This window comes from Alexandromys fortis, unplaced genomic scaffold, assembly GCF_014885135.2.
Source record: "Alexandromys fortis isolate MF-2015 unplaced genomic scaffold, M_Fortis_MF-2015_v1.1 scaffold_2_1_26212458, whole genome shotgun sequence".
NCBI classification, from domain to species: domain Eukaryota; kingdom Metazoa; phylum Chordata; class Mammalia; order Rodentia; family Cricetidae; genus Alexandromys; species Alexandromys fortis.
In genome coordinates this window covers 18757964-18784332 of record NW_026067930.1, presented here as the reverse complement: position 1 = coordinate 18784332, position 26369 = coordinate 18757964, and the positions used below count along the sequence as shown (strand labels likewise).

At 44.1% G+C, this 26369-nt stretch overlaps 1 protein-coding gene across 1 annotated transcript; it reads left to right on the top strand.

Annotated features, from left to right (window-relative positions):
• Window positions 1-595: 595 nt before the first annotated feature.
• Window positions 596-7226, top strand: Ccn3 (cellular communication network factor 3). Its single transcript, XM_050145130.1, has 5 exons — window positions 596-913; window positions 1043-1268; window positions 2541-2792; window positions 3772-3986; window positions 5750-7226. Exons 1-5 carry the CDS (start codon window positions 830-832, stop codon window positions 6044-6046), a joined length of 1074 nt encoding a protein of 357 aa, XP_050001087.1. The 5' UTR covers window positions 596-829; the 3' UTR covers window positions 6047-7226.
• Window positions 7227-26369: the final 19143 nt, after the last annotated feature.

Genomic DNA, 26369 nt, shown 5'->3' with positions numbered 1-26369 from the left:
GATTTTTCCTCTACCAAGAAACATTCTCTCCCAACCCTCTGCCCTCTTTTTTTTTCTTTGAATTTCTTTGCTGTGTTTATTTCTACCGAACATGTAGAAAGTCTTAAGACTTTGCAAATCTTGGAATGATTACAATCAGAAGAATTTGGCCATTTGGCCAAAAGCATCTCCCACTCTGACGGAGTGTCGTGTGTGTGTGTGTGTGTGTGTGTGTGTGTGTGTGTCCTTTCCTCATCCCCACCCGCTCAACACATTTCAAAGAGTGCCCTAATAAACGGTGACAAACTTGCATGTGCTTCCCTTATGACTAAACGTCTGGGCCTCTGGCCAATCCCTGCCCTGCTCATATGGCCCCAAACTTCAGGCATCCTGGTCAAGGGCTCCTCCTTCGTAGCCCTAGTTCTCCAACAGCGTGACAGCGAGGGCGGAGGGAGTAGCGGTGTCTTCCTCCTGGGGGAAGGTGAAACAACTACACAGAGGAAGTGGGCGTTTCCTTCCCACGAGCTGTAGCTGGCTCTGGGTCTTGGCCTGGGGGCTCCACCCTGCCCCTCCCGGTGCTTTGGGAAAAGTCCGTCGCCACACACAGGCACTCGCAGCCCGGGCGCCACGCCCTAAGGAGAGCAGCCTTGGGGCCCATCGCCATGGCAACAGCGGAGCTCCTTCCACTTCTCCACCCAGCTGACTCCCCCCTACACCCCCCTTCCAGCGCAGCCAACCGGCTTGTGCGCGTCCCTGGAGCGCGCTATAAAACCTGCACGGGTGGCTCTTGCTGCTCAGCCTGACCTGAGTGACGGGGCAGTCCCCATTTCCAGCCCGTGACAGCCTTAGCATGTGGAGGATGCAGATCGCGAGCACCTTCCTACGAAAGCGATGCCTCTGCTTAGGCTTCTTGCTCTTCCTCCTCTTAAATCAAGTAAGTGGTGCACGCTTAAGATGCCCCTGGTCACTTGGCTCTCCTGGACGGCCCCTAATCGGTCCTGGGCTCTCTCTGCTTTAGTTTGTCCCCGATAACCGGGGTTCCTTTTCTTGTCTCTCTTCCTAGGTATCTGCAACCCAGCGCTGCCCATCCTCGTGCCCGCTTCAGTGCCCCACTACACCGCCGACCTGCGCCCCTGGGGTGCGCTCGGTGCTAGACGGCTGTTCATGCTGTCTGGTGTGCGCCCGCCAGCGCGGAGAGAGCTGCTCTGAGCTGAAACCCTGCGACCAGAGCAGCGGCCTCTACTGTGACCGCAGCGCAGACCCCAGCAACCAGACTGGCATATGCATGGGTAATCCTATCTGCCCCTGCCTGCTATCCCCTCCGTGGCCTGACCTCTCCTTGGGCAGCAAGGTGAAACTGCTCCATCCCTTTGCCCTCTTCTTCCCTTTCCGGTTGAGAACTAAGCAAGAACATGTGTAGCAATAATACAGTAAGTGGCATATTCAGAGAGCCTACTGTACACCAGGCATCAGACCGAAAAGAAACCAGCTCAGCTCAGGTACATCACTTGTCGCTTAGAGAGGGGACCAAAGCAGAGTTGAAGGGCCACTTCAGGGGGACAGCTTAGGATGACGGAAGCAGGGGCTTACTCATAGACTTACAGTTGCCCCTGACTGCAGTCCAGTATATGTTTTCACACCTGTAATTATCCTACTGGAGCCAAAGCAATTCCTGTCTCCTGGGAGGACTATGTCACGCCTGTCTGGGGTGCAGTAAAATAAACCGCAGGCAGCTAGCCAATGCAGACTCATGAAAATTAATCAATGGGAGGTCAATTTCCCACGCGGTCGGTGCACGGCTGAAATCGGGATTATCCCCTACCTCCCTTGGTAAGAGTTTGAAGTAAGCATTTTCTTTTTTTTTTTTTTTTTCCTCCTCCAAGCTGCTGGTGACTTTCTGGGCTTTAAGGCCAAGAACTCTTAATGCCCTCCCCAGTCTGACCAGGGAAGCTATTGGGTTTTAAATCCTAAACTTGTACTGCAGGAGAAGACTAGGAGCTGGTTCTTGGGAAATAATCTTATCTTTGGAGATAGGGTCTCTGGAGTGTGACATCACCATTTGTTCTTGCCTTTGTTCTATCTTAGAAATGAAGTCATTTCGGGGTAGGAGATTTGAAGAGGAAGTAGAGGCGTGTTAGAAGCCATCAGTTGGCCAGGGCATGCATAGTGGCACTGTGCAGAGTCCATCCCTTTGCTCATTCATAAGAACTAGGTGAAGAAAAAAAGACCCGGTGGGATTGTGCCTTATCCTTGCTCTGGAAGCATCTACAAGGACCTGTTCCTCCTTGCGATTTATAAGCCTGTCATCTGAACTAGAAAAGGAACAACTTCTAACAAGCCCTACCAATCTCACATAGCTTTCCAGTTAAACTGTTCTCTCTCTCCCTCCCTCCCTCCCCCCCCCCCCCCCCCCCCCCCCCCCCCTCTCTCCCCCCCCCTCTCTCTCTCTCTCTCTCTCTCTCTCTCTCTCTCTCTCTCTCTCTCTCTCTCTCTCTCTCTCTCTCTCTCCTCTCTCTCTCTCTCTCTCCTTTTCCTCCTGCCTTCCTTCCTGAATATCCCAGTTCTAGAGGGCGACAACTGTGTGTTTGATGGGGTCATTTACCGCAGCGGAGAGAAGTTTGAACCAAACTGTCAGTACCACTGTACCTGCAGAGATGGGCAGATTGGCTGCGTGCCCCGCTGCCAGCTGGATGTACTGCTGCCCGGTCCTGACTGCCCAGCTCCAAGAAAAGTTGCCGTGCCTGGGGAGTGCTGTGAAAAGTGGACCTGTGGCCCAAATGAGCAGGGGACACTGGGAGGCCTGGCCCTTCCAGGTGAGGATCTCCACAGTCATGGGGGGTTAGGGTAAACGTAGTCCGGAAACAGGCATTGGCTCTGGGATTTGAGATGAGAAGTTGGCTCTACTTCTGGCCATTCTATTGTGAATGTCAGATCGCCCACTGAGATCAAATGCATCATTTATTTAAGTCTGAGCTAGATTGCAGAAATATTCACACAGCTCCTCTTTTAAAGGGCCCCTTTGAATCAGTCACTTTTGTTTCTTTTGTGTATTATAGGGTTGGTATTCTTTGGCCCTCTCTCTCCTGATTGACCTGAGAAAATCCCTTCTCTGGATTTTTGGTTTGGGTGGCTCTACTTACTCATCAAAATTAATATGTAGCATTGGGGAAATAGCTCAACTGGTAGAGCTAATGTGAGGTCCTTACTTGGATCCCCAAGACCCTTTATTAAAAAAAATCCCTTACCTGCAATCCTAATGCTGAGGAGGCAGAGATCTATGGGTCACTTGAGTTCACTGGCCAGCTAGACTAGCCCAATTAATTAGCCCACGATTTCAGTGAATGCGTTCCTGAGGAACAACAATTGAGCTAGACCTATCGCCTTTGTACACATGTGTATACATACAGATACATGTAAACCTTCAAACACACAGCCATATACACTCACACACACACCTGAACATATACACACAAAATTAAGTTGTTAGCATGACCTTTCTGTGTACCAAGTCACATGTTGAAAACATTCAGCTTATGATGCTATATATGGTCCTATGTTCATAAAATTACTAAGTTCCTGTGACAAATTGTCCTAAGTTTAGGGTTAAGTGAATAAAGATTTCTTGAAGTCCTGCATTGTGCCCTGCCTGTTAGGGGTTTGCAAATAGACCTAGTTCTGTGCTCTTCAAAAACTGATCTATGTTAACTCCAGAATTAAGATCCACTATCTAGGAGACAACACTTATTGATCCCCCACAGTTTGCTGAAATAACTGTATTTACCCTTTTGCTAGCCTACAGACCAGAAGCCACCGTAGGGGTGGAAGTCTCTGATTCCAGCATCAACTGCATTGAGCAGACCACGGAGTGGAGCGCGTGTTCTAAGAGCTGCGGCATGGGCTTGTCCACCCGGGTCACCAACAGGAATCGCCAGTGTGAGATGGTGAAACAAAGTCGCCTCTGTATGGTTCGGCCTTGCGAACAAGAGCCCACGCCATCAACAGACAAGGTAGGAGCCTAGAGGAGTCCTATCGCGTATATAGCATCAGTCTCCCTGAAGCCTGGCCTTCAGAAAGCCACTGTCACACCTAGTGAAAAATCTGCTCCAGCTGAGCATTAACCCAGACAAAGGGTGTGGAACATCCTGAATCAAAACCGTACTTTCTACCTTTCTTTTTTAAAATACATAAGTGTTCCCCCCCCAAAGCAATTTACAGCAGTTGTGCAAACAAAAGGGAAAGAGCACACCACTCTAATACTTTACCCAAAATAGGATGCTCGAGTAAATCCATCCCATACCTGGAGGGAAAAGCAGCTCTCCTGTTGTCAAGTGGAGCTAATTTAGCAAGGTTACGTTTTTTAAATAAATCAGGTGCAAGCCATAGGAAGGACCAGAATAGATTCTATGTGTGCTTTATTCGCCTTGAAGTCTCCAGATCCTACTATGCACCCTGGAACATATTGTCTACACAATAAACAGCTATCAGTGCATGCCAGAATGGGTGTCTGGGAATTATCAACAATATTTTTAAAAGCCTGGTAGAAATAATACGTTTGCCAGAGTAAGGCAGCATGAGCCAAATGAAACAGCATACTTCTTCTTCTTTTTTTTTTTTTTTTTTTTTTTTTTTTTTTTTTTTTTTTTTGGAGGAGAGGTGGAATATGTCAACACAGTGTGTTGATTCCGGGTATAAGGTGTGAAGATCGAGAGTCCCTAATTGGTTCCTGATGACATAACAGATCTTGTTGCAGAACTGGATCGGATAAATGTAATACCAGATTTAACATATCAGCCTAAGGCCAAAAGAGAACAGCCCCTAGAAATGCAAGCTCTGTGTATCTCTACTCTAAAGAATATTCCTATAACATTTAAGGGGACATCGCGAGACCTGTTTAGCCTGGCTCTAAATCCTTTCAACATGACCTAACTAACCGTGTGGTTTTATTTATTTATTTTCAGTTCTTTCCCCATAGAGTGTGGCAAACTCAAAGTGGAGTAGAAAATAAAAGTCATTTGTCTTCTTATTTAATAAAACCTGGATAGTTTATTTATTATTTTAACTGGTAGTGTATTGCATAAACTCTTCACCCAATGCCCTTTCACAGAAAGAATCTTAAATTTCACTGTCCTAGAATTTCCAAGGTCATAATGTATTAGAAGGAATTGGCTTTGCATCAGACAAATTCCAATGCCTGGCACTTTCTGATCATTTCAGTCCTTTGAGACTCTGTTTTTCAAATAAAATTGGGTCAGTTGTACAGTTATTTCTTATGCGAATGAATGTCGTTGAAGTTAAATAAATTTATGCCTGAAAAGTTTCTGAAACATGAACCGGCTTTAATGATTGCCACATTTATTCCCTCTCTTAATAACACAAAAGAATGCATTTAGCTAAATAAAATAATGGCTTTAAATGGGAGAGACTCTTTCTTCTTCAAGTTCATAGCCTCAGTGACAAATGGGGATTCTGCGTACTTAGTATTACTATGTTCAAATTCTAGGCAGAAAAGAAAATGAATGTAAGAGACAAAGAAAAACTGTCCAAAAGGCAGAGGAGTGTCCAGAAATATTGGGTTGATGTGCTTATTGGTTAAACGTTATCACGAGTTCCCAGGTACTCTGGGGAAGCAACTGATCTTAGCCGACAAGACTGTCCGAATAAAGTCAATGATTTGTTTACCAAAAGCACAGGTTGGATGGGGTGACTGCTAACGGTCACCCTTCAGAACCGCAGGATTTTCATTCAGCCTCCTTCTTTTTCTCTTTCTCAGAAAGGGAAAAAGTGTCTTCGCACCAAGAAGTCCCTGAAAGCCATCCACCTGCAGTACAAGAACTGCACGAGCCTACATACCTACAAACCCAGGTTCTGTGGGGTCTGCAGCGATGGCCGGTGCTGTACCCCCCACAACACCAAAACCATCCAAGTGCAGTTTCAGTGCTCCCCAGGGCAAACCATTAAGAAGCCAGTCATGGTCATTGGGACCTGCACCTGCCACTCCAACTGCCCTCAGAACAATGAGGCCTTCCTCCAGGAGCTGGAGCTGAAGACCAGCAGGGGAGAAATGTGACCGGTGTCAAAGCAAGCACCTGGGTGGAGGCAAAACGTTGCTGCTGCATGGTCCAGCATCACCTGCATATAAGAAACACAGTGAAGAGGTGTCCCGCGTATGCTTCTGTGGTCATGTGAGGTCATTTGTATGTGTCTTTTTTGAACAAAGGGGGTTCCAAATGTAAACTTGGAATCGAGGTAAGCTCAGGATATGCCTTAAGGGTAACTTACTTTCCTGTGTTGTTTATTGCCAGTGTAAATTTGTCCATAGATGGTTGAATTTGTAGAGCGTTGCACTTACTTTCTGTGCACCAGTTCAATTCCAATAAATATCACAGAAACAAACGACACAGTGATATCTAAGATCACACTGAACATGTACATATCTATCACCGCATACTGAGGTTGACTTGAGGGACCTCTACTGAGCTCCTTGGGATTGGTCAACTCTGCACTCTCACATCTAAGATTAAAGGAAGCATTCAGCTCTTGAGCATGAGGTTCAGAGACTGATTCTCTCCTTACTGGTAGAAAACGTGCTGTATCTACAGCAGTGGAATGCCTGTTCACTAAGTGGGACTCGTGCCATGGACTTCCTCCATTGCAGACAAACTGACTCCTTTCCAGTCGAAAGAAGCTGAACCAAAACCTCCCAGTGCAGAGATGACGGGACCTCTCAGCCCATCACTTGTGTCCTAAAGGCTGCTGAGGCTCACTCCTTCGTGATTCAGCAGGGATTCTCTCATACTCAAACAGTACACTGAGGACCAAGCCACCTAATTACGATCTCTAATGACTTTCAAATGTGCTCTTAGTGCCATTTAGAGAAGGGAGGACAGAATCCACAGATTTTATGAGCATTTAAAGTGATTGAAGACCTGCTTAAAATAAAACCTTTGGTCATAGTTAGGAAAACACAGGATATACATTTGTACATATGTGTGTCTGATAGATGAAGATCATAACATGTGCTACAATTTGTGCATCCCCCTAATGCCGCCACACGTGATCCCCTTTTGTCCTTCAAGTGTTTGTAAGAATATAAATTATACATTTTTGTAAGATACTCTTTTTAATTTCTCCAGTTGTCAGACACGGCTTTTAAAGAGACGATGTTATCAGTGCGTGACTCTGGTATCAGGTTCGTGTGACAAGTTTAATGGTGTTTATTGAAAATAAAATCCGTGAATGAAAGCCTACATCACTCAGTAGCATCTATTGGAAAGCAAAACTGGATGGTTTGTGATGAGCTCATAACTCTTTATCAGGAGGAAATGAAAGACAACTTTTACTGTGTTCAGGGATCTCCATTACCAAGGTCTCAAATATTCTCCGTGCCATTAACTCAGGCATTATCTTCAGCCCCAATCATTGTCCACAAGCCCCCGCCCCACATCCTTATACACTGAGTTCTGAAGATCAATATTCACTTCTCTGACTCCCTTATCAAGTTAAAGGACATCCCAGCCTCCATCCCCATCACCCAGGTGAAACCATGACAAGTTTGCACCTGCCACAGACGATCTTGCTTCGATTGGTTGCATAGGTCACAACTATCTACAAAGCATATGTGTTATATTGGCTGTTATGAATAATTCAAAGGTGCTAGCTATAGAGGGGGTGTGTATATGTTCTATGCAAATACACGGTTCTGGATGAGGAAGGCCTTGAGCATCTGTGGATTATGGTTTCCATGGGAGACCCTAGACTGGGACTCTCGGGGATGCTGACAGGCACCTGTATTTCCAGGGATGATGCAAAATGGAAGCAAACTCAGAGCTGCCATTTGGGTATGAAAGAGTCAAGCCACAGCTAATAAGAGCTTTTATAGTTTGAAGTTTCTGCCTGGTGCAGTGGTGAACCCACAGTTCTTCCATGTTTAAAAAAAAAAAAAAAAAAAAAACTTTTTCCAACTCCACTCCCTCAGACTGGAGTAGCCTCCATCCATCTTTACAGCTAGTTTGCATTCACCTTCAAAATAAACTGGGAAGCAAATTGAACTTCTAGGAGTCAGTTCACAGGCTAGAAAGGCCATCTAACACGCAGTGCATTGCTACAGTGCATTTCTGCCTAAGCACTTCACTTCCATTACTTCATTTAATTTGCATAGAAGCATGAAGTCAGTCCTCTCCGTGTCCTCTGGTTATTCATGAAAAGCATGTTTTAAAACAGAAACATGTTTAAAAAACAGAAAGTCAGAAGAAAGGGCCATGGAAAAACCTGAGAGTAAGCCACGTGTCTGCTACACAAACATAGGGCTCCGAGGTCGGACCCCCAGCGCTTGTGAAAAGCTGGGTGTAGCAATGAGCACCTGTGTGCGGCAATGCACACCTGTGTGCTGAGAACTGGTGGAAAAGGGGGGGAGACAGAACGATCCCTGAGATTCACTAGCCAGACAGCCAAGCTAGAACATCAAGATCCGGGTTTAGCGAGAGACCCAGTATCAAAAACATAAGGTGGAAAGGAAAAGAGGAAGACACATGATATTGGTTTCTGACCTACACTATCTCTCTCTCTCTCTCTCTCTCTCTCTCTCTCTCTCTCTCTCTCTCTCTCTCTCTCACACACACACACACACACACCTATACATACCTACACACATATAAATACATACACACATACACTCACACACTCAAATCTTCACACACATACACACACACACACATACACTCACACAAGTACATCTACACACACACACACACACACACACACACACACGCTGTTAAAAAGAAAATGGATAATTGTAGGCAAATATTTCTTCTTTGTACTGTGCTTAAAGCTCCTGAATGAGTCCCACCAGGATTATCCCTTCGGAGCCCTTTACGTCCATGCTTTTCATCAGGAGTTCCAAGAGCAAAGATTTAACTAGATAAATCATAATGTATCAATTTTGAGGGAAAACAAAGAATTCTTTACAATGAGAATGGAAAAATAAGATAAAGCACACACATCCGATGTATTTACTATAAGAAAAGGAATTTGTTACTGCTTGGTTTGAAGATATCTGAGAACCTGGTGATGGTACACACATGTAATTCCGGTGGAAGATCAGATTCAAGGACAGCTGGTGGTGTAACAAGACTTTATCTTAAAACAACATCTGTGAACATCAACCAAAGGAGATCTAGGAGAGAAGGTACAGCATAATATTACGAGTATAACAAAGATTAGTGTAATGCTGTTTGCATTTTTTATGACTGTCAACATTCTTCAAACTGAGGGTGTGCCCTATTGTTGTAACTACAAAAAAAAAAATGGCTGGATGAAGATGTCCCTTCCAGTCATCCTCTGAGACTCCTTCATATAGAGTTAAGCTGTTCCTTCGGGAGTCAGAGACAACTGCTAACAAATGCATTTTTTTTTCATCTAATGAATGTTCCGTTTGCCTCTGTGCGCCTAGCACTGCTTTAAATCCTGGGAATGCAGCTGAAGATGAAACAAGGACCGAATTAAATAGGCTACCCTTTCTCTCTGGCATTTACAGTTTGGAAAAGCTAGTGCAAAAGACAGTGAGCATAAATAAATCTTTGGTAGTGGATACATACGTCCTACAATCAAAACAGTGGCTAATTTGTCTTGAGGTAGAGTAGGGTTCCTATTGCTGCAATGAAACACCATGGCCAAAAAGCAAGCTGAGGAGGAAAGGGTTTATTTGGCTTACATTTCCACATCACAGTTGATTAGAGGAAGCCAGGACAGAAACTCAAATAGAACAGGAACCTAGAGGCAGGAACTGATACAAAGGCCATGGAGAATACTGTTTACTGTTCTGTTCCTTATGGTTTGCTCAACCCACTTTCTCTTTTTTAATTTTACTTAAATAACATTTTTTCATTTATTTTATATACTGATCACCATTTTCTCTCCCTCTTCTTCCTGCCCCCACCCCTGCCGCACTTCCCATCTACCCTCCTCCCCTTCTACTCCTCCTCGGTCTCCATTCAGAAAGGGGCAGGCCTCCCGTGGTCACCCCACTTCCTTATAGAACCCAAGACTGCCAGCCTGGGTTCTATAAGACAACATTTTGCCTTGTTTTGGAAATATTTTATAGCCTGGTGTTCATCTGTTTCTCAGTGGTGAGAGCCTTTAACCCCGGGATCTTATTTTCCCTCAGACTCTTCTCATATCGTGAGTCTACTCAGTGGAGATGGTGGCAGTTAGGGCTGAATTTTGGCCCTGAACTAAAGTCTGCCCTTACAAAATCAGAAGCTAATCCTCACCCGTACTCCACAGCGCATGCCGAGAAAATACTATTTTGCTAATTAGTTCAGTAATTTATTCTGCAAGCATTTGCTAAGAATCTCCTGGGTCCTAGGTGTACTGCTAGGGATGCAGGAATAAGATGCTGTCCATACAAAATTCACAGCCCACAGGATGGACTTTTTAATAAAGGCCAGACTTCTAGACTTCCGTTATTATTATCACTGTCTCTCACTCTCCAAGACACACAAACACCCCCTTACCCATGCATTCCTGAGATTATCATTAAAGGTTAGAAAAAATGGGATCTGACGTATGAATTTTTGTAAAGTTCAAAATGTTCTTGTAACATAGAAGGAGAACCAACCCTGACCGAGCCGAGTCTGGGGCCACAGACAGCACTGGCTTGGGATGGAGTCAAGCCTGGCTTTGAACACCAGAGTCATTCTTTCTCAGCTCTGACATGAGGCAGTTTGTGCCCAAATCTCCGTGAGACCCTACACTCGTGGGTGAAGAACTGCTTTACTTTGTCCTCAGCTTAGATGGTCTTGAAAATTCAAGGACTGTCCTTTGTAAACTCAGACCAGTCTCAGACAAAGCAGATCAAGACAGTCACTCTACGTAGGAACTACAGAGCTAAGACAGTATGTGCTCAGTTGATTGTGCCTGTCACATAGCAGGCTTGGAAATGATAGCTGGTATTGTAAAATACACAGTCCTTTTTATATATATAGTTAACGTACAGTAGACTATTGAGCTGTGTGCATGTGTGTGTGTTTCTGTGTGTGTGTGTGTGTGTGTGTGTGTGTGTGTGTGTGTGTGTTCAGATGTATCTGAATGTGTGTGGGAGGCCAGATCAATGCTCCGTGTCTTCCTCAATTGCTCTTCACCCTATTTTCGGGGAGAGGGTCTCTCACTGAACCTGGAGCTCATTGACTTAGCTAATCTGGCTACCCAGCAAACCGCAAGGTCCCTCCTATCTCCCACTATCCAGCATGGGGATTACAGCGTGCCCTGCCACACTCCGCTTTCCGCATGGGCCTGGGGATTCAAACTCAGGACCTCATAGTTACGCAGCAAGCTTTTGGCCAGCTGAGCCATTTCCGCAGACCCTGTGGAGCTCAGTTTTGTAACGAAGGAGAAAGGGATCCCAAAGGCTGAATGACCTATTAAGGACAGACTGCATGAGAGGGATTCAAACTCAGGGTCTGCTTAAGCCCGGAGTCAAAACTCTTTCCTTTCAAGATTGCCACGGCCACTGAGGCCAAGGATATTTTCAGCAACCAAAACAATTCCAAGAGCTCTCATTTTCTGAGTTGTTTTCCCAAACCATAAATGTTCTCTTTTCGGAACAGCATTGCAAAGTAGTGACAGTGTAAGGTCACTCCGTGAGTGTGGAACTTTGAAAGCCCTCGCTCGCCCGAGCTGTGATAAGACACATTTCATTGAGAACTATCAGCAGGGTTTATTTCAGGAATTCTCTTTCCCACACAAGGATTCAATTAACGAGTGAGGCAAGGATGCCCTTGACTAGACGAGGAGACGATTTGTCATTCACAAAGCTCTACTTGATGAAACTCTCAATGAAGTTTTCGATAAAGATTTCTGGGAAGTATTAGGTTCCACGCTAACGCGCTTTCTTGTAGGTACACATTGTCATGCTTCTGAATGGAACCCATGCCAGAACGCTCGCTATCAGAAGTCAAGTCATCAAATCAGTATGTTCTTCTTGGCTGAGTGCTACTGAGCTTCGACTGCGGATGCTCTATCGTTTAGACATGTGTTTGTGTTCAGCCCATCGCACGAAGTCTTGCAGGCGATGCTACGCTGGCTGGACCACAGAGGGTTCACGAAACTCAGTTGCCATTTCAATAACACTGTTGGCATTTGCCCTGCTAGGGATAATGAAGAATTCTCTGCCGTCTTTCAGCTGGGGACGTAAATTACTGATCCATTAAGCCAGCTGTTTCTGGGATAATCAGGAGGTGAAAAGGACAAGCTTGGCAATGTTGACCTACTCTCCCTGACGGATGTGTTTCTCTTTCGAACTGAATGTCAGTCCAAGAAAGTCCACATTTTCAATGTTCAGTTCCAGCCTATTCCAAGGCTTCATATGACAGCCTCCAGCTTCCATTAGAAGGAGCTTAGAAATAAACATTGTGAGATTCAGGAAGAAGATGTTACTTGGAGTTATGTTTTATTAGCAAAATCTAAGAAGCAGGCTCCGCTTGTAGCATTTCAGAAGTTTGGGAGAGATTAGAAAGCTATTAACTTGGATTAAATTTGGGTCATTGTGCTCCAGACTGACCCAAATTGTCCTAATGAAACAAAGCCTCCCGCTAGGGCCTTGGAGGGTATTGGCATAGGAAGGCCCTTGTAAGAGGTTCTAGTTTCTATGAAATTTCAACAGTGAAGATCTCTCTTCATTTGTGTAAGACAGCATACAAGGAAGAGAATAAAAAAATTGCAAAAATCTCCCAGATTCTATGTCATGCTTATTTAAGCTGTGTTATATTTACTTTACCGAAGACAAGTTCTTGACCAGCTCACTTTTGTACCTAGCTAAACTAACAACCCCTCTTTTAAAAAATAAAAATAAACTGTTTACACACATACTCCAACACAAAGAATGACCCACCTAAGTGAGTTCTTTCTACCAAATGGGATCAAAATCAGGTCATCACACTCAACAAGAGCTCTTATCTCGTGAGTCATCTCACTGGCCCCAGTCCTTTCCTTGTGTTCAACTGTTTCTTGTAACAGTTATCCTTGTTACTACTTCCACATTTGTCTCTGTCTAGACTCCAATTCGTGATTGCAGGGGCCACACATGGTTTCTCTCTCCACTGTTTTACATGACACTTCTCAGCCTGTTCCAGAGCAATGCATTATACGGCAGAATATGCGGAGCCTCTGCCATCTGAAATCTCACAAAAAAAAAAAGTAAAATTCAGGTCAAAGTTTATGAAGCATGTAACTTTCTCTTCAAAATTCGGGCAATTATAATTTCTCTGTAGCATGCTTTAGCTTTTTTAAAAAAAATATGAAAACAATCTCTAACATTTTTTCTTGGCCTGAGTATGCAAACTCTTCTACCAAAATCTCCAAATGACATCAATGCTTTTTAAAATGTACCATGTTTACACTGAAACCTCACCCATCCTCGTTTGTACCTCACAATGTCAAATCAGTCCTGATAATACTAGCAACAGTTCCCAGAGGTTACACTGCAGACATTTCTGATTTTAAGATGAACTGAAATCCACATATCAAAAAGAAATTTTTAAATTCTGTCAATGGAAAAAAGAACTCCTTGTTCTTTGCAAAACTTGGTTCTCCTCTCTCTAATACAAAGCAAAAGATCCGATGTTTATTTCAAACTACCTGAAATTAAGAAATAAAATGGAAAAGCATAGAAGAGGAGGTGAGGAAAGACTATGGGGAAAAGGCAGAAGAAAAAAGGAACTAATTGCCAAGTACTATGTCAGACTGGCGCTACAGTCTCACAAAACTTCTGTTAAGGAAAACCACATTTTTAAAATATAAACAGCTTGTACAGGGTTGTAAATATATTATATAGTGAAGTCAAGATTTGGATCCTCCACATTCTGCATCTTAAAATGTGCACATTCAATCTGAAGGAAGGAAAGGAAACAGAGAGGGAAGCAACTGACATGGAAGAAGCCAGTAGGGGGATGAGGGTAGAGAAAGTATAATGATATATGTATGGAGATGCCATGGTGAAATCTATTCATCTGTGTGGTAATGCAAAAAAAGAGAAAATAAATAAATCATTTGTGACTGGATGCTTCTGCCTCACTTTCTCTGTCTTGGACTGTGCGTACTTCAGTTGGCAGAAGCAAACATCATGTGATGGGAACCACAACAGGAATGACTGCCTTGAAGGATTCGGGCTCTAGCTAGCGAGCCCCACTGAAGAAAGTTCCGCAACCAGAGGCAGTGGGGGGTCACACGGAGCCCTTTGGCAGGGAAAAGTGTTGTCTTTTGGTGAAAACTACTGGAATGGGGGGAGAAGTTGATATTGTCCTCATGACGCCTGTATAGTTAAGTGAGTTTTTCCTTCATCTTTGATTCCCATGACCAAATTCCTTTGTCATTTTAACCTTTCTTCTCCCCGTTGCCATTTGAATTATGATCATGGGAGTAGACACCTTCAAGCTGAGACCTGGAAGGTCACTCTGAGGCAGGTCAGCCCCTGTAAACCAGCCTCTCACATGAGGCTCCCTTGGATGCCAGTTTCCGGTGTGACACAGGCTATCTACTTGAAAGGCTAACCCCTCCTACCTTCTAAATATATACCTGGAAGATTCCAGAAAGAGTGCCCGGAAAGAGGAGCTTCAGATGATTCCCTTCACTAATGAAGGGAAAGTTCTAACTCCAAACAAGTTCAATGGTCCATGCAGAGGCCTCACCAACGGCTCCTTTTCCCTTTGGCCAAGAGGGCTCCAGTCTTACTGTGACCACACCCTCCATGTTACTGTGGTTTCCTCCTGGAGTGTCCTCCTTCCTCTGGTGTTGCTTTATGAAATCTTATCTTTTATTTAGTACCAACAACAAAACACTCTCTACTGAGAGTCTCATCATCCCCAACACAAGCCAACAAAGACAAAGTCATGATCTGAGAATTAGAAAACATTGTGCTTGCAGTCAGAAAACCAAACCATGTCAAGGTGGCCTGTTGTTAGAGCATCTACAACCACAAACAAAAACGTTCAGTTCAGCAACTTCTGTGGCCCCAAACTTGTTAAGACGTATGACATAGTAATATACTTGTAAATACTGTGCTTTCTGATTTTCCCTCACTATGCTCTACCAAGGTAAGTATTATTGTCCTATTTATGGATAAGACTAGAAAAAGATTCACACCCAGAGTACTTGACTCTATTGCCATCCACCTCTGCCAGGTACACACTTATCTGGATCACTATACTATCACAATAATTTTCCAGTTTAAAAAAAACATCAAAATGGCATCCTGATGCATTCTGGCCTCTCAAAGCACAGCATAAATGCTTGTAGTAAGAGTATCATTAAAACTGGACTTAGGGCATCTCCAGAAATGACAGAGGCTGTAAAAAGTCACTAATGTTTTACTCATCAACAAATTTGACTTGTTTTTTTATAGGACCGCTTGCTTTGTCAGGGCGCCCAACGGGAGATGTCAAGGTGCATCATAGATACAAATATTTATGGACAGATTTATTAAATTAGTCAGGCCGGTTGAGAAATGGGTCATTATGGCCAAACAACTTCTGGAAGCCCAAGTTATTAATTAGTTAATGATTCCCATTGAATATATTAAGAATAATCGCTTCATCTAGTAGAGCCTCGTGGCATTTTTAAAATAATCTACAATGTTTGTACAGGAAGGCTTGAGTTGCCATTTATCACTTTCACTCAGCAAATCTTGGGATTATCTAAGATCTTACCGTGGGGGCCTCTTGTCATCTTAGAGTGGCCATCACATTGCATTGCACTGTTGGCCACAGATTCTTTGGCGAAAGAGTAGAACTTTAGGTCAGTGTAGGCCACTTACTACAATAGATCACTGCAAGTTAGGACAAAATAGCAAGCGTTGCTTTATGCCCTTGAAAATTTTTTGGTTTTATAAAACAAAGGGATTTATTATGTCATGTCCACAAACATATGCAAATTATGGGTTCAGACCCATACCACCGCTTTTTCTTATGCATCTTCCCAATTATCTTTTTCCACATTCTTTCTAGTTTCGTTTTTACTGTCATGTCTTTTCATCCCCGCTGGACTCTACTTGAGGAACAGAATCTGTCATGCCCTTCTTTGTGAGCCTGGCTTATTTCATTTGCTGGGATAATAGCCATGTCCACCCATTTCTTTGAAAAAGACACAATGTCTTTTTTTCCTGACTTCGTGTTTGTTTGGTTGGTTTTTCAAAACAGCCTCAGTATGTAGCACTGGTTAGCCTCAAACTTGTGATCCTCCTGCCTCTCAGCCTCCCAAGTGTGCTAAAATTACAGACACATGTATCCCTTTGTTCTTTTGTTAAGTTTTCATTCTTTTTAATGAATAAATAAAACACTATCATGTGTCTATATACATATATTATATATGTATATAGTATATAAGTCATATATATAGTATATACATATATCATAGTTTCTTCATCCATTCTTCTACTGGTGGGCACTCAAGTGATCATTAATCTGGGAATAATAAATGGTAACACAATAAAAACAGATATGCACTTTTCTCTATACTAAAGTGACATTAATTCTTTTGGAGGCAGACCCAGAAATGCTGCAGCTGGATTGTATAGAATTTTCATTTTTAATTGTTTCGAGGACATTCCATGGAGACTTTCCTGGTCATCTAATTTGCAGGCTCATCGGCTGTTCACAAGTACACTCCTTTTCTCCCCATCCTCGCCTGGATTTGTCACTTCTTTATCATAATGGGCAGTTAGTCTGGCTAGGGCAAGACAAAAATCACAATACGGTTTTGATTTGCCTTTCCCTGGTAGCTAAATATGCCGAACGGTTTTTGACATTCTTACTGGACATTTGCCATTCCTTCCTTTGCAAACTGTATGATTCATACAATCTGTGAACTTGAAGGAACTCATGCATAAGTTCATCTGAACCATCAGCCCTGCTTCCCACAAATGACTTAACCTGCAATTGTCTTACTTTCCCAAATTAAAAAACAAAACAAAAAAAAAGGCATCTTTTTGGTTTTGTGGCACTGGCCCTTTTCTAGAAAGTTCTTCAGTGTCCATTATGGAACTTCAAAAAGACGATCACCGTTCACTTGACCTCAGTCGATCACCATAGGCTGGGAATATCTCATTTCCACGGCACACTTCTACAAAGCCTGTAGATCAGAGCCCATTTTGCAGATGATTGACCTCCCCAAGAAAAAAAACAAAACAAGAAATGGGAGTGATCCTCTTATTTCCTATAAACTGTGCCTGGCTCCAGTTTATCCTCAGTATCAGAGGGGAACTGATGGTACTCGGATGAGCTCATTGAAACATGTCAGATTCTTTCCACGGAGACTAATTGGGATGTGTCAGCTGTGCCGGTGGCAGAGCTTGCTTGTTGAAGGACTTCGAGAAGTAATACACAAAGCAGAACTGCAGCTTCTCCATCTTCAATGTGGCGTGCAGAAAAATCAATATTTTCAGCTCCTTTGGGAGTTACAGTCCAGCATGCTGCTCACAAAGCGTCATAATGACCTCAGCCAGCCCCTCCCGTCCAGTGGGGAAAATGGAATTTCTCAGCCTCTCAAAAGAGACTCCAAATCTGGGCAGTCTTCGGGGCCAGCGGACAGGTTGATGGTTTTCTAGAAGACAAATGTCAGATGTAGGATTTTCCTAGATGCCATGCCATAATCAGTTCCATGCGCTCCACACTCACAGAGCCAAGCTTACTCGCTGGAGACACCCAGAGACAGCAACGTTTGGGCATGCTCAGAGGCCAGCCTGAATGACGTTTCGCTATCCAGAGCACAAGCATTCCATGAAGATGAGGACCCTCTAATTTTATCAGTATTTTTTTATTTCTGGCCTATATATGTTTGTGTGTGTGTGTGTTAGTGTTTGTGAGTGTGCAGGTGAAAACCAGAGGTTGATACTATTGCTGTCTTCTCTCATGCTTCAAGCTATTTCTCAGGGTAGGGTCTTTGCTGAACCTTAAGCTTATTGGTTTGGCTAGGCTGACTGGCCATCAGGCCTCTGAGATCCTCCTGCCTTAACTTAACTCAGGACTAGTATAAAGAGGCTTACTGCAAAACTTGGCATTTTCACAAGGGTACTGTGGATCAAATCCAGGTCATCAAGTCTATGTGGCAAGCATTTTACCAATTGAGCTATCTCCTAATTCTAATTCGTGACATTTTTCAATCTTGGAGGAAAACATCCCTGCTGTTAGTCAAATATCCACCATTGGCATCTGAAATGTTAGTTCTAACTGAGGATCACCCCAAAAGAACAGATTTGAAGTCTTTCTACTTCATGCTTCTCAGAGATGATTCTGCTCCCAAACTGGCATTTGGTTCTGTCTGGAGACACTTTGGATCATAACAGTATAGAAGAGCTGTCACTGGCATTAGTGGGCAGAGACCAGATCTGATTCTCAATGTCCCTTCACAGAAAGGAACTATCTATCCCCAAAATGCCCACAGCGTCACCACTGGGAACCTCAAATTAGCATAATGGTAAAAGACTAGATTACTCAACGGTAAAAGTTCAAGTGTAATGGATAAAAATTATTTTCCCATAGTGTCACAGAAAACAAAGACTAAAACAAATACATTGTTCTAATAGCTAACAATAAGAAATCTCTGAGTCTCTGCCCACAACATCTCTCTGGAGCAGACAGACAGACATGCAACACTCTTAGGTCTGACACAGACCTTACGCAGGTCTGGAGTGCCAGCAGACTTAGAGAGTGGTAGAGATTCCATGAGGATACTTTATTGCCTGAGGATGCTTGCACCATATTGGGTGCGTTTTGGGGGATTGTTTTGTTTTGTTTGTTTGTTTTAGTTGTAGGTGTTTGGACAGTATTGAGACTGTTAAAGGCTATGGGGCTTGTAATGTCAGACTAAATACATTTTGCATTAAGAGCTGGCCACGTGCCTGTGTGGCTGTGAGGTGGAGGACACTACTTTAAATGAGGACCTTCCCCCAGCTGGTGGCACTGCCCCGGGGGATGGTGGCACCTTTAGGCAGTAGACTTACACTGGAGGAGGAATGTCCCCTCACTTCCAGTTTCCTCTCTGCTTCTCGTTTGCAGTTTGGATGTGATCTCTCAGGTTCCTGCTCCTTCCACATGTTACCATGCTATGGTGGGCTCTATCCCTCTGAAATCATAAACCAAAATAAACTACTTGACCTACAAGTTGCTTTTGATTGTGGCATGTTACCACAGCAAGAGAGAAGTGACTGATACATGCTCCATCCTATGGCTGAAGGCAAAAAGACATGAAGGTAATATCTCATTCATGAAAGTAATTATGCTCGAGGAAGAAGGACTGATTGACCTTGGGGGTCAGGATGCCGCCTGTGTATCCCTGCCTTATGAAGATCCTCCACCAACCCCTGGTACATCTGGTGAAAAGCAGAATCCTTGAGAGGAAAAATGACCTGATCAAAGTGACTCAACAGAAAGAGTGGATGACCATATGTAAAGGATTGGAGCCTGTGAAGATCACAGCCCCTAATACTCCTAGTCCCGACTCCCACGCTGACCCGCACAATCCAAACATGAGTGACTTTGGATTAGATGCTCCCTTGACAAAGTCTTGGACTGAGGAGGAAGCTGATGGAGAGGGAGATCTGAGAACCTGAGATGCAACCCAGGCTGGCTCTCCTTGGAAGGCAAGGCTAGACTCAGCCAGGGAGAAGGCCTTGCTTGACAATAGCTCTGCAGTCAGCACCCAAGGGAAGGAAGCATGAAGGGACAGCCTCGCGCTTCCTCTCCGAGAACTGGCCCTCCCCTTCCTCACAGCTCACATTTTCCCGCTGCAGGCCTCCCCTAGGTCTTGGCTTCCTCCAAACGTCGGACATGAGAGTAAAAAGATGGGCAATGGGGTAGGAAAGGATATCACCAATTTACGTAGCTTTCCCCTCACCCCAAACTGTCCTGTAGTCTCCCCATCATCTCCTAAGCCAGGGCTTCTGGGTCCTTTCCACCTCAAATGAGGTAGTACTCCAGATGCCCAGCCTCTTTGCATCCTTTTAGGGAACAGGGCGCAGGACAAATAACAACGGAAGGAAAGACATACTGCAGAAACCAGGCATGTGGCAAAATCAGACAGACCAAACATTCACATGGTCTTACTATCACCACTATAGTTGAGAAAAGTAAGTTCCCGACACAACTGAGCGAAAGAATTGACACTCAAAAAAAAAAAAAAAAAAAAAAAAAACCTCTTGTGATGCACTGTAGCTGACTTAAGAGTCCCCAAGTCCCCAAAGTATGAAGTTCAAGAAAAATGAAAAGAAGGGGATGGAAGCAGAGACAAACATCAGCTGCAACTTCCCCCTAAGCCACGGTGGAAGAGAGGCCTCCAGACATGTTTTTTCATTCATTTTCTCTCTCTGTATCTCCCCTATGTGAGAAACATGGCAAGCACAGTTGGCGCCTATACTATCCCCTGGCCAATACTTTACCCCGGTTGCCTTAGCAACTGTCAATATTTGTCGGGTATGTCCCAGCCCCAGTTGGCCGATGTCTGCTTCAACATTTGCTTTTGTGAAATTTAGGGAAGAGAGACACCCAGTGGCAGAAGTTCACTGAGATGGTCAAAACCACGCTATATTTTTTTTCCCACTGGAGAGGATTTTTAGCAGTTTAGAAGTCTAATCCTCTTGCCATGATCAATAATCCACACAGTAAAAGTTCTGAAAGCACAGAAGCATAATGACGTGAGTAAACGCACTAATCTTCTCTAGAAAGACCTAACAGTAAGCATTTTAGACTCTGTAGCCCAGATGATCTCTCTATCGAAACTACTCAGTTCTCCTGTTCCCATGCAAAACCAGCGTTAGAACTTATGCCAACAAGCATGGTGGGTCCCAATAACATATTTATGTGTGCTCATGTTAGAGAACATTTTCGGATGTTGTTCCGTGTGTGCACTGCCATTTTTTTTTTTTTTTTTTTTTTTTTTTTTTTTTTTGACAAAGCCTCCTATTAGTCTGCTACTAGTCAAGAAGTCTGGTCTGGCCTGGTTAGCGAGTCCCATAGATCTGCCTGGCCCCATCATATCAGCACTGAGATTATAAATTCAAGCTCTCACGTCTGACTCTTAAAGGAACAAATTCTGGAGATCGAACTGAGGATTCGTGCTTGCTAGGCCAGCCCTTTACCAACCAAGCCACCGTCCCAGGCAGCAGTAAAATCTTAAACTACAGAACCAGGAAGCAGGCCAGATTCCTTCCATAAGCTGTGGCTTCCAAACCTTGCAGGAGACAGCTGGGTCTCTGTTCTTTCAGCCTGCATGCGCAACTGTGTCCTCTGCAGCGCCCGCTTTTCAAGACAGTTGGGAACATCACCGAGAAAACATGGGACATCAGCATCCTGTTTGTAGCCCGCCGTTGTTGAACTTGTCCCAGGCACCGTGCTAAGGACCACGGTAACAACACCACAGCACAAGCTTCTCCATTGTTGATATTGCAGCTTCTCAGACTCAGCTCTGAAAACTTGTGTGATGACACTGGGAGATGAGGCCACCCGGCCATGAGAATGCCGCCTATAAATCTAATCAGTGGCCTAACGAACATAGAGCTACTCTCTTGTATAAACGTGCCGCTCTGTGCATAAGAGAATACAGAAAAGTAGTAATCCATAGTCGGGAAATCCCACAGCTGCCCAGACTTGGACCTTGGATTGTCTCTCAGACGGTGTTGGCTTGTTTTGTGTCAACTTGATATAAGATAGAGTCTCGTTTTGAAAGAGGAGGACCAGTTGAGACGTCTCCAGCAGACTGGCCTTTGGGCAACCTGTGTTGTATTTTCTTGCTTAATGACTGACTAGGGAGGGCCCAGTTCACCTCAGGCAGGACCCCCTGTGGTGGTCCTGGGTTCTTTAAGAAATCAGACTGAGCAATGCACACGAAACAAGCCAGTAAGAAGCATTCTTCCATGGACTCTGTATCGGTTCCTGCCCCAGGTTCTTGTACTGCTTGGGTTCCTTTACTTCCTTTGATGATGGACTGTATTGTGAGCTGTACATTGAAATAAGACCTTTCCTTTCCAAGTTGGTTTCAGTTGTGGTTTTTCATCACAGAAATAGAAACCCTAACTAAGACACAGACTACAATAAATAAACATTTCCAGTATTCCATAATAGTAGCCCAAACTAGGAGCCAGTTACCTTATAAAAACACAAACTGTCATCTAACTCAAATGAGAGTAAATAATACCATCAGAAATTTAAGGAGAATTAGGCTAAGAAATAATGAATCGAGGTCATTTTCTATTAGAAAGATCACCTAAGTCAGAACTGATGTCGCTTGCCAGTAATTCCAGCACCTAAGAAAGAGCAAAAAGAAGGTCATGAGTTCCAAGGTCATCCTGGACCACATACAAGCTCATGACCAATAGAAGTTGCATAGTGAGTCCCCTGTCTCATAAAGCCAGAGCTGGGGATGTAGTTGAGTGACAGAGCACTTGCCTAGCTCATGTAAGGCCTGGGTTCCATCTCCAGCACTGAAAATAAGAAACAAATAAAATAAAGAACAATCCATTGCTACCTTCAGGTGGCAGTTGTCGTTGTTATTGTGATGTTCCAAAACATTTGGTCGCTATTTATAGGTCAAGTCCTTCACTCAAATTCTTGGTACCACCAGAGGGAAAAAAAAATGACGAAAGTCCAAAATAAAAAGCTGTACTTTTTAAAGTCAACCCAACAGTATCTGTACCCTTTTAAGCATCCTGAAGCCAGGGTGAAAGCAATGGCAGTCATTCCTTTCTGGAGAGAAATTTCACATTTAAACCAAAGGCCTGTGGTCCTTCCAAGACTAAGCTTTTGTATTCAAATACGCTCAACTTTGTTCAGATCAATGTCTTCTCTCACTTCTGCACAAATTACTCCCGGGATCGAGCACTGTGGTAACTCAAGGTCACCAGAGAGTTCTTCTTTACAGGTGAAAATGGAGACTTTAACTCTATAGTCATAATTTCATTTCTGGACATCCAAATATATCACTGGGAACACACACACAAACACACACACACACACACTTTTCCCTCATGTTGAGAATTCTCCAAATCAAGCACTAATACCTGGTCACAACCTAGTCTATTAGCTACTGACACTGTTTGGAATCTTGCTGGATTTGTTCCTATCTGAACCCGATGTCCCTGAGTCAATACTTGCCCAGAAAATGACTTGAGATAAGCTTTCCATTCTCACTGTCAAACCAGCCTGAGAATGCCAATCGCATTCCTCAGCCCGGCTGCTTGGGAGAATCAGGACACCGGGCTCTGAAGAGAGAGGCAAAGGAAAGCTGGAAGCAGAATCCCTTTACTTGCTCATTCATTCTCTCTTCGTTAACGGAGCCCCTGCGGTGGTGTTGGCACCCAACACGGGTGTCAGATGGAATTAATTCATCTTATCAATTAAAAACCAGGAGTCAGATATCGGGATAAAAACCTGAAGGATTGGAGAAGCAGGGGAGGAGTCATGTTCTGCCTTTCTCATTCCTCTGACCAAAAGGACAAGATCCTGTTTCAACTCCTCCTTCTGACTCCAAACAAGCTTTATTCGTCAGAACACAAGGAAAATATCACACAAAGCACTGTGGTAGTGCCCGTCCTTAATTCATTACACCAGAGGCAGAGGCAGGTGGATCTCTGTAAGTTAGAGGCCTGCCTGGTCTACACAGCAAGTTCCAGGACAGCCAGGGCTATACAGTGAGACTGTCTCAAAAACATTAAGGATCAGTGTCGGTCCTCCTGGGTCCAGATGCTGCCTAGTCTCTGCTGCCTTGCTTGGGTCATTTACTGTATGTGGGCAGTTTGAATGAAAATGGACCCCATGGGCTTATAGACACTAGCACTATTAGGAGTGAGCTTTTGTTGGACTAGGTATGGCCTTGTTGGAGAAAGTGTGTCACTGGGGGTGGAGGTTTCAGAAGCCTGAGCCAGGCCCAGTCGCTCTCTCTCTCTCTCTCTCTCTCTCTCTCTCTCTCTCTCTCTCTCTCTCTCTCTCTCTCACTCTCTCTTCCTGCTGCCTGCCTAACTGGATATATGAGTAAATGTCAAATGTAGGATTAACAAGCACCCTGTCTGCTTCTGTGCAACCATGCTCCCTACCTTGATGGCAACGGACTAGACCTCTGAACTATAAGTCTACCCCAATTAAATGCTTCCCTTTCTATNTCTCTCTCTCTCTCTCTCTCTCTCTCTCTCTCTCTCTCTCTCTCTCTCTCTCTCTCTCTCTCTCTTCCTGCTGCCTGCCTATCTGGATGTAGAACTCTCTCACCAGTGTAGGATTCTCTAGCACCATGTCTGCTTCTGTGCAACCATGCTCCCTACCTTGATGGCAACGGACTAGACCTCTGAACTATAAGTCTACCCCAATTAAATGCTTCCCTTTCTATAAGAGTTGCCATGACTATTCACATTGACAGGACACTAAGACACTCGGTTTGAGCCACACATTGCTTCTCTATAAAGCACCATAATAAAGCTGCCTCATGAAGCTGTCGTGAGTCTTCTATGGGATCGTATGTGCAGTGTAAGAAGCCAGGTCAGAAAGCAGCAGGTTCCCCACACTCTAGCTTGGCTCTGGGGACAAAAGCTACATGCGTGTGCTGCACTGTGACCTGAAACACCCCAGTAGGTACCCTCGGAATTATAGCAAGAGAGCCCGCAGTCCTGTGAAGCCAAGGATCCCTCTGAGCAAGTGACTTTCTGCCCCAAATCACTTCACCTACTAACCTCAGAAGATCTTGTCCCGTGTGGGATTTTGGCATGGGCCTCTTCTCTTTGCCTAGAGCACATTCTTTACCCCATTCTTTTTTTAACTTTTTGAACAAATACACTTTTTCACCACTTTCTTTCACAGACAAAGCCTGCTTTGAGCATCTGAATTCTCCTCCACATTGCCTCTACTCTTGTTCCAGGCACAAACATTTCTCATGTGGACATTTCTCATCCAAAGTTTTCTAAGTAGTCATCTCATTTCCTCTCTCTGCAGACATACCTATGGATTCTATAGTTCTTTCCTGGGAATAGCCCATCCTTCTGTTTAACATAATCTAGAAACTCACTATTGTACTTTTATCAAAAACCAAGACCGTTGGTATAAGGTGGGAAAGACCGTTAAATCAGTTTATTTCAATCCTTCCTTCCTTCCTTTCCGTAGTAATGGGACTGTACCAAGCTAGAGACTCAGCCCTCCCTTGAAGCTACAGGTGGCCAATGTTTATTTACCTATTGCTGAATCAAGAATCACCCTGAAAGGTATTGTTCTAATAATCAAGTCTTATTTATAAAGCTAATTATTTAATTAACACTAATTTATTGTCATGGAATTGTTTCTGCAACACACTCACATTAAATTAAATGAACAAAGCCAAAAAAAAAAAAAAACTTTGCTAAATTTGTCTGTGAGGCTGGGAAGAAAGCTCAATCACTAAAGTCCTGAGCTTGACCCCAGAAACCCACATAAAATGCTAGACAATGATAGCAAAATTATAATCATAGCACCTGAGAGATGGAGAAAAACGGGTCTCTGGGGCTTGTTGCCCGGACAATCTGATATATATATATATATTCATCTGAAGAATGACACCCAAGGTTGCCCTCTGACCTCCACACACACACACATGAACCCTCAAACCTCCTCATTTCCACCTGCAGCCATACACCCATGTCTTGGTGGTATTGGACGCCCAAGCCCTTCCCACATCCAGCGCCCTCCTCCAGAGCCCCAGAGGCAGCCTGTTCTTGAGTCACAGTTGCACAGTCTAAGGTCCTGCAAACGGTTCCTGGTTGGCCATGAAAGGTTCCCTCATCAAGGCTTTTGTGCCATGCAGCTTATCCACCTGGACCGCCCATCCGTCGCTCTCCCTAAGAGATGGCATGTCCCCTTCATGTCTTTCAAGGGTCACCTTCATGAGCGTCTCCCCTTTAGACACTCAATATACGTTTTGGCATCCACGAAGTTCATGCTAGTGAACCAGTGAACCATACAATCAAATCACACACACACACACACACACACACACACACACAGCATCTCACAATGTTTAAAACAAGTTTAGGGCTTTGTGTTGGGCTGCCTTTGTAGCTATCCTTGGCTACACAGGGCCACGCGGTCCATACGCCACTGGTGAGACACACTTTAATCTTCTCTGCCTGCACTCACTCCTTGTCAGTATTGTGGAAGCTCACGTTTTTAACTTATCCTAACAAGGAATAGTTTTTGCTTATGAATCTATATCCACCCTCCCCCAAGCTCTTTTTGAGCACGGGTAGTGAGCAATCCAGGTTTCTCCTTGTCAAACAGTTAAAGTTGGATTTGGGTAGCGAAAGAGTTACCTGGGCAGGGTTTGCCTCACAGGCACAGGGACCTGAGTTGGACTCCCAGAACCCACATGAAACAGCCAGGCGGGATGACACGTGTTTG